This window comes from Camelus ferus, chromosome 7 (genome assembly GCF_009834535.1).
Source record: "Camelus ferus isolate YT-003-E chromosome 7, BCGSAC_Cfer_1.0, whole genome shotgun sequence".
In the NCBI taxonomy this organism is placed as follows: Eukaryota; Metazoa; Chordata; class Mammalia; order Artiodactyla; family Camelidae; genus Camelus; species Camelus ferus.
Window position 1 is genome coordinate 38,960,753 of NC_045702.1, and position 15,006 is coordinate 38,975,758.

At 32.7% G+C, this 15,006-nt stretch overlaps 1 protein-coding gene across 19 annotated transcripts in view; it reads right to left on the bottom strand.

Annotated features, from left to right (window-relative positions):
- The window catches only part of BBS9 (Bardet-Biedl syndrome 9), a 622,708-nt gene that overhangs the window by 456,635 nt on the left and 151,067 nt on the right, over nucleotides 1-15,006 (bottom strand). For 18 of the 19 annotated variants that reach the window (XR_004321417.1, XR_004321414.1, XR_004321412.1 and 15 more), the window contains 4 exons: nucleotides 12,412-12,465; nucleotides 6,573-6,675; nucleotides 4,968-5,072; nucleotides 2,992-3,006 (listed from right to left, as the gene is read on the bottom strand). Coding sequence is in view for 11 of the 19 variants with exons in the window: in XM_032483738.1 (XP_032339629.1) it covers nucleotides 2,992-3,006; nucleotides 4,968-5,072; nucleotides 6,573-6,675; nucleotides 12,412-12,465 (277 nt within the window). In the remaining 8 variants the exon portion in view is untranslated. The remainder of the gene's footprint in view (nucleotides 1-2,991; nucleotides 3,007-4,967; nucleotides 5,073-6,572; nucleotides 6,676-12,411; nucleotides 12,466-15,006) is intronic. The other variant, XM_032483739.1, reaches the window with a different exon arrangement.

The following is a 15,006-nucleotide window of genomic DNA, read 5'->3' on the forward strand; positions in this document are numbered from 1 at the left end:
GTGAGTGTATGCTTATGTGCATCTGTAATAAGGAAGTAAAGAATTACATGTATTTAAAGACTTTCCAAGGTTGGTAGTAGGATAGCTTTCAACTTAGTTGAAAGAGCCTAACTGGTCCTACCTTTGCCTACCATCAGTGATATTTTCTCTGTGTAGTTGGTAAAACAGTCTCTATATCTGGCTTATTCTACTCTGAGTATTACTCTGAGAGAGAAGAAAACTTTGGTCACTTATAATACTCATTGGCCTACTTGTTCATCAGAGTAATTTTGTTCTACAGGTTTTTTTTTTTTAAATATAATTACTTCTCCTTCAAATACTTCCCCTTCTAGCCTACTAGAGGAAATGGATAATTCCAACTACTATGGTTCAATTAATCACAAAATTATTTAACATTTAGAGGGAAAATTCACATCGAAATCACTCCTGACAGAACAATTTTTCCAGGAAGAGAATTCTAATTACCCCGGTACACCCGAGAGTCCAGTATCACTGTCAAGAGGGAAGCCAAAATGTGCTTTTAAAAAAAAGAAAAAAGAATTTATATATCAGAGTAGAATAACTATATCTATATATTACACACCTATATAATGCCTTTAGAACTCTTTCCAAGGGTCTGCTAGAGTCATTTCATATTGAAAACAAGGAACCCCAAAGCAGTAGCAATGTCTGGTAGCCAGAACTTCCTTGATCTCTTCCTGTTATGTCTGGCTCCGTACTGTGCTCCATCTGCAGTCATGTTTTACACTGCCCATGTCATGTAACTTTAATGCAGAAATAATGGAGACTAACTCTTATGGGACAACATAAAACCTCGTTTGCTTCTCTTTTTCCACATGTAAAAGCAGGGACTGCTTCTCTGCAGTACAGCCTGCACAGATCAGGCCAATAAAATGGAACAGTCTTTGAAATGTGAAGCCTTGTGTGTAAGATCTAAGTGGCAACATATTATTTTCTTGCCTACTAGGTGAAGCTGAATATTTCAACTCTACTCCTTGAAGCTTACTTATAATTTTAAAATATATCAAAAAAGATTATTAAAACCAGCTTTAGCTTTGCATTAAAATATTAAAATTTCCACATATTGTGATTTTTTTTCTCATGGTTTCATATGAATTTATAGTAAGAGGGAATAAATTCCTTTCAATAATAACCTTTGCTGATTTTTTAAAGCTCAGAACAAATCATTTAAATAATAATATGGTATTTTACAAAAGTTACTGCAAAATCTTATCAGTTACTTGCAACCTTGCAAAGTAAAATATAAATATTCACTACCAATAATATCATTTTTAATAACCCAAATTCTAATTTGACAAGTATACTTTATGTTATTATACTAAAAGCTTACTCTTATTAAAATATTTCTCATATAAATATATTTTAACCTCCCTACACTATGCAACTCAGGTTGCTGGCACCACAAAACTATATGAGTAAATATGGCCATTATTTTAGAGTATTTTATTTAATTATTACCAATTAATTAGTATTATCTAATATTTATCTTAAAATGGCTAAGAAACTAAGACAAACCACCACACCAAGTTTGCGTCTAGGAGAAAAAATAATCAAAGTAGGGAATACGTTTAGAGTGTCTGTCATGCATCCAGATACTGCACAATTCAGAGGTAAGTACTTGAACCCTGCTCTCAAAGAGCTCAAAATGTACTAGGGGAACGTAAGGAACGAACTTAATGAAATTCATATTATGACAAATATTATAGCAGAGTCATAAACAGAGGATTTGGGGAAAACAAAATGGTGACAGCACTGACCCAGGCAAGTTCAAGGGGTCAGGCCCTTGATGACATTCTCCCATAAATTCTAAACAAGACAAGGGATCGGCCCACAGAATTAGTACACATGGCATTCTGATCAGAAAGAGAGGTGAATCTGTTGGGGTATATAGAAAACAGAATTATTCTAAATTCTGTTTTTTTGAATTCAGAATTTTTTCATTACTCTTTTTAAGTGAAGTAAGATAACAGAGCATACAGGCAAATCACCAATGACTTAACAGAAATAAGTTGTCAAAGACACCTTTGGTTTTTTTCCAAAAATCATTCTCATGACTCTACAACAACTAATAATGCTGGCTGTGAGTTACCATATGATCCAGCAATCCCACTCCTGTGCATATATCCAGAGAGAACTCTAATTCAAAAAGATACATGCACCCCAATGTTCATAGCAGCACTACTTACAATAGCCAAGACATGAAAGCAACCTAAATGTCCATTGACTGATGACTGGATTAAGAAGTTGTGGTATATTTATACAATGGAATACTACTCAGCCATAAAAAAGAAAAAATAATGCCATTTGCAGCAACATGGATGGAACTGGAGATCATCATTCTAAGTGAAGTAAGCCAGAAAGAGAAAGAAAAATATCATATGATATCACTCATATGTGGAATCTAATAAAAAAGAAAAGAAAAAGAAAAAGAAAAAAAGAGGACACTAATGAACTCATCTACAAAAGAGACTCATAGACACAGTAAAAAATTTTACAGTTACCAGGGAAAGAGAGTGGGAAGGGATAAATTTGGGAGATTGAGATTTGCCAAGGTTAACCAATATATATAAAAATAGATTAAAAAAACAAATTTCTTCTGTGTAGCACAGAGAACTATATTCAATATCTTATAATAACCTCTAAAAAATGAATATACATATATAAATGCATGACTGGGACATTATGTTCTACACCAGAAATTGACACACTGTAACTGACTATACTTTAATCTAAAAAAATAAAAAAAATAAATAAAATAAAACAACTAATAATGAATGACAAGCTTCTGTAAGAGGAAACATCTATTATCTTCTCCACAGCCAGATCAAGGCACTGAATCACCCTAACAAGGCTACTATAGTTCAATCAGCAGTCCACAAAAGAGTTCATTCATGGTATAATATCAATTCAGCTAACTGATCAAATTTCATTTCTGGCATTCATTTTGTTCTAAAGCATCTTTTCACTTACCATCAGGATTTCGATCTATCCATCCGAGGCAATGCAAAAAAAGGATAGGGGAGGGAGAATGCAACAAATTATCTGTCATAAAATTACAACACAAATTTAATACACATCGCTTAAATTTAAATGAAAATTTTTAAGATTCTCACAGATGATTTCAATAAACCTCCAATAAAGATGAGTCAATTCACAATTGAAGAATATAACAAGAGTAAATGCACTTCCATTCTCAGAAGTCCATGAGAGGGTGTTATTCCAGTGTAAATGTAGCAAAAGAGGTAAACATATATGATCTAGCCAAAAGCAAACCAGACTGAATATGTAAATGACTTCAAGAACATTAAATTAATTGGGGGGGGGGGAATGTGAATGAATGGCTAAATATATATTAATATTCCAGTTAGTCTTGCTTATATTATAACTTTAGTCAGTAGACTACTATGGAGTAAGGTCTTTATTTTTTTTTTTTTTTGGCTTGTCTTAGTATTCTTTTACTTTTATAGACTTGTTTTATTTTAATTTCTAATTAACTTTCAACCTATTAATGCCTACATTCTTTGGTTTAGTAATAATTTATAATCTTTTAAATTCTGTCTTTAGAAAAGTATAACAACTAAAAATGGTATGTGCAAATATAAGCTCACAGAATGATTCTATAACTTTACAATGTATTTTTAAGCCTTTTGTCCACTTGCTAGGTAATCCATTTCTCTTTTTTAAATTCTATTTTCAACAGTATCACTATTTTCCTCGGAAATAAATGAAATAATTAGTTGAATTAAGACATCAACAGTCTCTACAACTGCATGTTCAAAGTGTAACAAGGATAAAAAGTATATAACGTCTGTTATTGATTTCAATTAATCATAAATGATCTAGAGACTTTAGCCAAACATTTTCTATTTTTTATTTCACAACTCAAAATTAAAATAGCACTGAACATTTCAGTGTTCTTTTCATAAGTATCCAACTAAAAAGTCCATCATTCCTTGATCCCTTATGGAAGTTTTGCATTTCTTTCTGAAGCCAGCTTTCTCAAAGCCATTTAAACATAAAATATTTATTTATCCCAAATTTTGAAAATATAGATAAATGATTAAAGTGATCATTTCTGGCTAAAAATGATTCTTTAAAATAATTTAAAGCAAAATAACTTACAAAGCAGAAGAAGCAGATTCTGAAAACATGAACTACAGTTATAAAATCACCTCCAAGCATAGAGTTGTCAATGCATAAAACAGAAAATTCACTTAGACAAAATAAGAACTACAATTATTAAAAACATTGCTAGATAAACAAAGTGGACATCAACAGAGAGAAAGTAATATGAATAAGGCATCTCTGAAACTTTCTAAACTAAGAAAACAGAAATGCAACATTGCCGAAATACCCTATCAGTTACACTATGTTGAAACATTTTTTTTAAAAAAGCAATGACTTATTATTCTTATTCTATCAATCAACTAATTGTCAAACTGTTACTATGAAAAATTCACTACACAAATACACACACAAAAAACCCCTATAAAACTGAAGCCAACTAAGTTGAAATTTGTAATAATTGAATCTCAACTGGACTGAAGATAACATGACTTAATATGCCTTAATGTTAAAGTAACCCTATAATAGTCTTTTTCACTAATTCAGATGAGGCTTTTCTCTTTAGTTCAAATACATGAAGTCTGACTAGATACCATTCTTCTAGTAGGAATAAAAATATATCATATTTGCTATTAATTGAAGAGATAGAATCGAATATTATATATGGAAATCAGCTAAGTAGACTTATCACTGATTATTCATAACATACAAAAGTAATTTGGACATACGATTTGATTTAACACTAAGAAAGGGTATTTTTTCGTTTAATAATACTTTACAATGTATTTTCCCATCTTAAGCACTTAAACATTTAACTTATAACTCCAATAATTTAAAAAAAGTGATTAGGCTTGTAAATTCATGAACAACTGTATGTTTACCTGTTGGTCTGGAATAAGAAACAACAGCATTTCCTTCCAATTCAGGTGGTGTATAACTTCCTTTCAGATAAACGGAAAAGCCTACTGTTCTAGTCATCTCTGGTGCTATAAGCAATGTAAAAATAATATGTTACATAATTTTAGACAATTATCATTAACAACAGTTAAAATTAGGTATATACTGCACACCAGCTACTGTCTTAGGCACTTAACATCACACTTAAATGGCTTAACTCATTTAATCCTCACAACAGCCCTACAAAGTGAGTATTGTTACTGCCTCTGTTTCTTGGTGGATGAGGAAACTGGCCTCAGAGAGAGTAAGAAGCTTGCCCAAAGTCATACAGCTAATACTGAGCTGGGAATTGACTTCAAAACAAGGTACCTAACATTCCATACCACTTTCTTTTAACTCAGATGAACAGGCAGCATGAACAGAGAAAAATATCGACAAAGGACAGGACAATTTCAAAGAGCGGAATAATATTTTATCCTGGCTAGAACACAGACTGCAGGGGGAAATGGAAGTGGGTGGATACTAATGTAACTTAGTTAAACTGCAGCAACTTAGCAGATTGTGCACAGCCTTCTATATTCATGTATTTGATCTCCAACCTGCGTTAGAGAGCTGTAAGAGGTTTTTAACTGGAAAAACTAATTGTTTAGAATATTTTAGACAGACAAATTAAAGGTGTTGTGAAAAATTAGAAAATAAAGTGAGATATCACCTACAAGTTTACCTCAACCATTCAACCATTCACTCACTGATTCAACGAATCCTTGAGTTCCCACTATCTGCTGGGCACTCAGGTAAGGGTTGGTTACAGAAATGGAAAAAAGAGAGAGATGTTCTTGATTTCATGATTAAGACACAGGGTTCCCAGCTGAACAGCGGTAGTAAAACAAAGAAAGAAAAAGACTCACAGATAATTCAGAAATCATTTTAACAGAACTAATGACACCTTGGATATAAGTGGTAGGGGCTGAGAGACTTTATGCAAAGAAATTTTACTAAGAGTTGCCATTTATGACCTGTCTACTATTTTTAAGGCATTATTACAGGTATCTTACATAGATTCATTTTCTAATCAAATCCTCCAAAGAGCTCTGCAAGACAGGTATCATTATACCCTTTCTGCAGATTAAAAAAAATAAAAACAAAAACTAAGGCACCAAGTAATTACTCAAGTAGCTTGCCCAAGGTTACACATCGAGTGAGTGTCAGAGCCAGGATTCAAATTCAGGCCAGACTCCAAAGCCAATATTCTTTCTTCAAACATTACTGATTCAGTAAATAGCTCACTAGAGAAACATCAATAAAAAGCCTACCAAAATATAGTATTTAAGTACAATTACAGTCCATGTAGTTAAGAAAAGTGCTTGAAAATCTGTAATTACTTCAGTTCAACAACCATTCACTGAATGTCCAAACTTGATGTTTAGAGGGAAAATATAAGCAAAACAACACAATTGCTTATTTCAGGAAGACACCAGTCTCACTACTCAGATAAGAAATAAAGCCATGAAATAAACACACTAGTAAAAATTTTTTAGTTAAAAAAACCTCACACCATGATAGACTTCAAGACAAAGCACAGCACTCACCCATAAATTCAAAGGTGAACTGATCACAAGTTAATACTAAAGGTGGTTGCACATAGACTGATAATTTGATCTTTTGCAATGCCACTTGATTCTGTAGTGTGATCTAAGGAAATAGAAATTGTTATTAACAGAAAACTGCATTATTTCCAAATTAATAGAATATCACAACTACTTTTAGAAAATCACTAGCAAATAATTAGGAAATACCATCTAAGAAAAAAATGAGCTGTTACAGGTTATAAGTAGTAGATTAAATGTTCTACCCAGTTAGAAACTGGGTAAAGGAGTTGAATAGACTTTTCTCCAAGAAGATGTACAAATAGCCAACAAGCACATGAAAAAATGCTCAATGTCGTTAACCACATGAAACACAAAGTAAAAGCACAACAAGATACCACTACACATCCAATAAAACACTGTAATGAAAAGGTCAGAGAAGGAGTGAGGGTATAGCTCAAGTGGTAGAGTACATGCTTAGCATACACAATCTCCTGGGTTCAATCCTCAGTACCTCCATTTTTTAAAAAAATTTAAATAAATAAACCTAATTACCTTCCCCTGCCAAAAAAAAAAAAAAAAAAAAAAAAAGGACAGACAAAAACAGGTGTTAGCAAGAATGTGGAGAAACTAAAACCTTCATAAATTGCTGATAAATACAAAATGGTATAGCTGTTCAAGAAAACAGTTTGACAGTTTTTTTTAATTAAACATAAATTTACCATTGAACCTCACAATTCTAAGCCAAGAGAAATGAAACATACGTCCACCCAAAAACTTGTACACATGTTCATAGCAGTACTATTCTTCTTTACAAGTATAGATATGACATCATGAATTATTTATTTTATCCAATATCAGTACATTACCTTTTGCACAAGTTAATTACTCTCTAAAGATTTCCTTACTAGGTAGATATTTACTAGTTTACATACATACATATAAAAGCACTACATTTTCTTTTAAAGACTTGACATAAAAATATATGACATAACTAATTCTAGAAAATATCAAAGAATGGCACTATTGACTGCTGCATTTCTAAGCTGGCTGCAGTTCCAAACTCGTGCTCCTGGTTCATGATGCTAAGAAAACTCTCCCACTCCAATTAGAATCAAGAGCTAAGAACTCTAGGGTAACAGTTTGGCTGGGAAATAGGATGGGTATGAGTAGAGAAGGCCACAACTTCTCTCACTCCCCCTAAGGAGGAATGTCAATAGAATCCATCAGGCCCAAGGATCTTTATTGGGCCACAGTTCTAGGGGCAGCATTTTCAGAGTATCAAAGAAAAAGCTTAAAGATCTCTCTTTTATTGGGCACATTGTCTTTGAATTTTGTCTCCTAAAAGTCCCAGTCCCTTTGAATAGTCTCCTTTGGATGAGTTCATCCAAATGGCAAGCCAGATTTACCAGTCATCAGCCAGGTAGGGTTGCTAGACCAACTGAGTTACAATCTCTAGGGGTAGACTTGGCTATTGATATTTTTTTAAAGTTCCCCAGGTGATACTTATGTACAACTAGAGTTGAGAAGCACTCTTCTATATGGCACCTTTGCTATAGAGAAGTTCAGTCTAGTTACCAGACTCTAGTATACAAGAGAGATACATTTCATTATTAACTGACATAATGCAAGGGCATACTTAATTTTTAAGAAAAGTCATTTTGAACTTTCTGTTAGGTGAAAGGAATGTATCAATTAATCCTTAATTATACATGTATATAATATATATATTTTTTACATACACACACACACATACTTTAGAGAGAAACAATATATAAGAACATACAACTGGCTGACAAACATTATAGACACATAATTAGATTCAGTAAATGTCTTGTATTAGTTTTAAATGTTGTGGGTATTCTTTACAACTTAAAAATAAGCATAAAAATTTTGACTTGCACAGTGAAAGTTTTAAAGGACAACTATTGATGCAAATAAATACAATAAACACAGCAAATGAACAATGAACCGTCAATTTTTACTTTATAAGCCTTGGAAATACATGGGGGATATCTGCATGCCACAAACAAAGCTTCCTTAATGATGTCTGACCATTATAAAAATCCCAATACCTTTTAAATACAACCTTGATGGTAATCATGGGAAGAAGAAACTATGCATGTGGTATAGACAACATTCTTTCAAATAGCTATTCCACTAAATAAATAGAATACAATTTAAATATTTTGTTATTAATAATAATAGGCTAGTCTGTACATAGAGTTTTAAATAAAATTAATAATATTAATAATAATCATTAGCAGCTTCTATATTCATGGAACCAATAAATTATTTATGTGCACTAACTCATCATTATCTTTACAATATTGTGAAACAGGTACTATCACTATATACCATTTTACATAAGAGAAAAATGTGGCTCAGAGAGGCTAAATAATTTGCCCAAGGCCACTCTGATTATAAGTGGAAGAACCACAATTTAATTTCTGTCTGCCAGAATCCAGCGCCCATGCTCTTAATCAGCTTGTGCTTAAGTCTCAAAACAATTCTGCAAATGAAAAAGTACCCCCATTTTACAGTTTTAAAATAGAGGTTCAGGGAAGCTAAATAACACGTCGAAGACCGTCAAGCCAATATGTGCAAGAGAGTTGAAAACTTGACCAGGAACATCTCATGAGAGGTTAGTTTTAAAAATGAAAATGAAAAATCCTCAAAGTTGTAATAAGCCATTTATATGAGAGCCAACATTCTGACTCTGCCTGGCATAATAATGTGTACTTAGACAACAAATGCACAATTTTACATTGTTACAAGTGTTTACACTTAGTTTAGATACAAGATCGATGGTGATAACTCTCATACACAGATTTTTTGAATCCCAACAATGGACTAGTCATTTTCAAACGTGATTCAAGAAGATGTGCGACGAAAATAACTACAGTAACAAAGAAGACTTGTGTTTGAGCCAAAAAAAGAGTTAAAGACTTGGCTAAATCATAAACCTCATATTTTAAGAGAAAAATAATTATAGAATATTATGGGGAAAATATAAAACATTAACAGGAGAATTTTCCATGCTATTTTCCACTTCTAACAAAATGAAATATGATCCTTAAGAAATATAATACCAAATTTTTATCCTAGATATATAAATATGACTCCAAAGGCCAGGTATGAACAACCACTCTGCCTTAGTTGCCTGGAATAGATGGTCACGCATCACGCACACATACTCAAGGTAGCCACATCTTCATTCACTTGGAACGGATGGAAAATTTTTCTCAATTAACAGGATTTATTATGATGGAAACTTGCATGGTTATATATCTTGGCTGCTGTTGTTATAAAAGGCTATAAGGAGTGATTTATAACATAAATTTGTATAGGAACTGTCACGCAGAATCAGGAAGTCATGGTGTCTGCTATGTAAGTCCAGCTGATTTTGTGCAACCCTTGTATGTTGCATTCTTTCTTGTGCTCTTATAAAAGCAGTAAGGAAGAGAGCTGTGACTTAGTCATTCTCAAACATTGTTAAATTCCACTAATGAAAGAGAAGTTTCCAGCAGTATCATGCCATCATTTAAGGTGGCTATTACACATGAAGGCCTAAGAACTGCATGGAAGGGAAAGATTTATTTATTTATAGCAATAACTAGTAGTTGAGGGGAAAATTAGCATGAGCAATATTATCTGGATTAGGTATAGGATTTCTTTTTGCAATTTATAATGCGCTTCTGAATTATTATATGTATGTGTCTGAACAATATCAGTAGATAGATATAAAAGAGATTTTCCTACACAAAAGTCTATAGATCATTCCTGGAACTCTGTAGGTTTTTTTTTTTTTTCTTAAATGTTTGATTTCTTGCCACTAATGCTTTTCCAGACTCAGAAGTATTAATGAGATAGAGCCTTTGATTGGATGGGGAGGGAAGGGAGACTGGGAAAAGACCACCCTTGTTTCCAGTGGCAAGAATCCAAAAAAATTAGCTTAGGAAACTGTTATAAGATTGGGCTCCCTTCAACTTCTACCAAAGATCCCCACACTTGGGCCACCCGCTGGGTCCAGTGTAAGCGAACACAATTGGTAAAGCTTGGTGCCCTGTCAAGCTCCTCCAAGGACAGCAACTCATAATCTAAAAAAATATAAAGCCCCGTCCAAGTTTTGACTTAGCGAATCGCCAAGATCCACAACTTTCCCTGGCTCCAACGTCTGGGCAGTGATAAATATTTTCAGCTTAATAATGTGCTGACTGATTACCACACTTTAATCTAAATGCCTTAAGAGGGTTCACACTGGAGTCTTAGTTCTAAAATTCTACAATGGCAGGACTAAAAATCTTAACCAAAACCACATCCTTCATACTCTATTTTTTGGGGACTATCAATTTGTCACTACTCTACTTTGTGGCTTCTTCATTTAGTATTTTCTTACTATAAATACATCCATTTAAAGCTAATATTATGGCAGATAGATGACTGGGTATTCTTTTCAAACACACACATAATCATACATAGAAGAAAGATTATTAACATTCATATGATTCATGTATATGTATGTATGTGTATATATATATATATACACATATATATATATAATATATATATATATATATATAAAATACTGCAATCAACTGGTCTATTATGAATGTGATGACACAATTCTTGTAGCATATTTAAATATTATTTCTAGAAAAAGACCCTGAATCATACTACATATTTAAATAATGGTAAGTTATAACAATTTTTGTATTATACACATATTGCTATAAATGCAATTATCAGTTTTATATTTGTAGGAAACAATAAAGATTATTTACCACCCAAGGCTGAGGAAAACTTATAAATTTCAAGTGTTTGGGTATTTCTTTTTTTTAAGTTTTTAAGCAAGAAATCTTTTTTTTAATTGAATAAATTTGATGTATAATATTGTATAAGTTTAAGATGTACAGAGCACTACTTTGATACATTTATATATTGTAATATGATTGCCAATGTAGTGATATCTATCACATTACATAATTATGGTACAATATTATCTATATTTATTATACCGTGCATTAGATCTCTATGGCTAGTTTACTATTCATTACAAGTTGTAATGAACACCATCACTCTTAAACCCCTCTAATTCCCTGGTAACCACCATTTTACTCTGTTTTTCACAGGTTTAACTTTTTTATTCCCACATATAAGTGATATCATACAGTACTTGTCTTTGTCTGACTTATCTCACTTAGCATAATGTGCGCAAGATCCATCTATGCTGTTGTAAATGGAAGGATATCTTCCTTTCTCATAGTTGAATAATATTCCACTGTGTATATGTACCATCTTTTTAATCCATTCATTGATGGGCACTGTGTGCTATTTTGTGAATAATTCTGTGATAAATGTGAAAGTGTGTGTGTGTGTGTGTCTCCTGGAAATATTGTTTCCATTTCTTTTGGTTTATACTCACAAATGGAATTGCTGGATCACACCGTATATCTATTTTTAATTTTTTGAGGAACCTCCAATTGTTCTCCATAGTGGCTGTATCAACTTACATTCCTACCAACAATGTATAAGGGTTCCCTTTTTACCACATCCTCACCAGCACCTGTTGTCTCTTGTCTTCTTGATGATAGCCATTCTAACAGGTATGAAGTGGTATCTCATGTGGTTTTGATTTGCATTTCCCTGACAATCAGTGATTTTGAACATCTTTTCATGTGTCTGTTGGCCATTTTGATTTCCTCTTTGGAAAAACACCTATTAGTTCTTCTGGCCACCAAGCATTTGTTTTACATTTCCATAAGCTATTTATAGGGTGACAGATGTGATAAAATGTGTGACATTGTTTTATACATCACAGTCTAGAACTATGGTACGATACCTTCACTGTGACTGAAGGGACAAGGTCAGTTCCCACTTCAACATCAGTAGCTTGCTGTAAACACAGAATTGAGAAGAGAAGGAAGGAAAGAATAGTTTCATTACAACATGTCAATGAATAAACACAGTGGGTGTGGTATATACTTCCTACCACCAAAACAGAGAAAAAACTATAAAGGATTTATCACACTAATGACAGAATAAAAGAATCAGTGTGGCTTTTTGGATAGTTTCATTTGGAAAGTCATGAGCTAATATTTAAAAACCTACCAAAAAAGAGAAGAAAATTTGATGTACTTTATTATCAAACTACTTTATTGCCAAATTTCCTTAAAAGTTGAAACTAATTAATTCTATTAACTTGTTATTTATAGTATATAAAAGAAGGCCTCTGTGTATTTTGTTGATAAATATTATGCCATTCCTTTAGGTCCTTGTATTTTCAACTTGCCAAAGGTACACTTTATTCTGATTAATAATATGTAACTAATGATATAAAGATTGAGGGGCCTTGCACCTAGAAAATAAAACAAAAGTAGGAGTGTATTTTTTTTTTACTAGCTCATATCATAAACTCTTTCAGTCTTTGACCATCAGCCTAGGTTACCTGGTACCACCATCTCTTAAAGAATTCAGAATATAAGAGAGAAAACACTTCCTTATAATTTATAACTTACTTTTAGAGTGGTAGATGGAGAGAAAAAATGCTCTATGACAGAATAAGATCAAGGTGTAACATATTTTCTAATAATACCCGTATGAATTCCTAAGGGAACAATTAAGATCATAAAGTCTCTATCCAACCAATGAATAAATCCATTGTACTTTAAGTTAACCTATTTGAAATTATTTTACTAAGAAAAACTAAGCCACTCCTAAGCAATGGGGATCACTATGATGTAATGGTCATCAGCATAATTAAGAGTTAAGAGATTCACATTCTATTTATGATTCCACAGGAAACTATATATGAATTCTGATCCAATTTCTCAATCAAGACGATAGGACAGTGATGCTTGTCTCTCCTATAAAAGACCCTATTCTAACACAAATTATATTATTTTTTTGGATGTGTGCTTTCATAATAATGATTGAAAATAAAATATTAAGCCAGGATTTTTTGCTCTAGTATTACCTAAAATCTATGAAATGTTTTACATTTAGCTGTCTACAGATCTAGAAGAAAAACCAACATCTCCTGTTTCCCACTCCTTTCAATCCATGTCTAAACACCTAGATATTTTAAGGACAACAGTCCTTTGGAAACATAAAATTTTAGCCAGAGAGAAATGGCTATATGAAGACACTATGGCACCACAGCTACATAAATTGCTGGACTAATGTTTTCCAATGGGATGAATACGATACTCTCAAGAATCTCTTAAGAAGGAAAAAATAGTAAGACAGGGGAAATGAAGCTGGAAAGAGACACCTAGTTAAGAGGAAACAGCAGTCCAGGTTACCAATAGGGAAATATGTCTTACAGTACAGAGCTAAGATCAAAAGTTGCTGAAGAACAGAAAGGGAACTCCTCATTCCAAATAGCCCCTATGTTTAAGAGAACCTAGAAAAAATTATATAAGTTGCCCAAAGGAAAAAAAGAATCATTTCCAAGGCAAGAAAATGTGTGTACATTTGTCAGCTAACTAAGCAGAAATGTTCCACTCAGACTACACCCTTCAGGTAGAGTGAGAAATGGTGTGTGCTGAGTATCCAATGTTTAAAACAGTGCCTCTACTATATGACTCAGATGGGTGAATGTTTCTTTCATATACAGTCCTACTTTTTTAAGTATACGCAACTTACTATACTACGGCAATGTCAACGTGATTTTTATCACAACTTGAGTTGGCTGTTTATATTAAGATTAATCTAAAAAACTTATGAAACTACTTACTGTATTATGCTTTGATATCTAAATATTGAAGTCATTTCCTAAGCAAAATTATATGACATGAACCCCAAATATAGTAAAACCAATAAACTCAATCACTTGTCAAAACTGATCAACTTTTGGTACAGATATAGATAAACTTCATAGATTCTGCCCAAACTGCAGGCAGTGAGACAAAACCAATCATAATTAAACAAGTGCTTACAGAAGACTAAACAAAGAGATGGGGTAATGTGACCAAGGACAGTCCCTTTTTCATCTGTCTTGTTTCTCAGCTTTATTTGTTCATTTATAGAGCAAATATACACTGAGCACCCAACTGCTTATTCTTAAACTACTCCCCAGCATAACAACCATAGTGTATTAAAGACTATAAATTATCAAACCCTGATCTATGAGTTTCATAAACATTATCTCATTGAACCTTCAACAAAAATCTACTGGTGTCACTATTATTCATCTGGATTAGGATTATCTCAATACTCTAGTACTAAAAAAAGCTTAAAACAAAAAAAAAGGTAGATTCAGAGTAATGGTGAAAGCTCTTCTACCATTTCCCCTCCCATCCCTTTTTTTAAACAGAAATCCTGCCTGAGGAACTCCTTATTACACTAAGAGTCTAGAAGTGGTTTTTTTTTTTTTCTAGAAAGTAACAAACCCTAAAATTTGTTATCCTCCCTAAAGTTCCTATTTGGAGGCCTG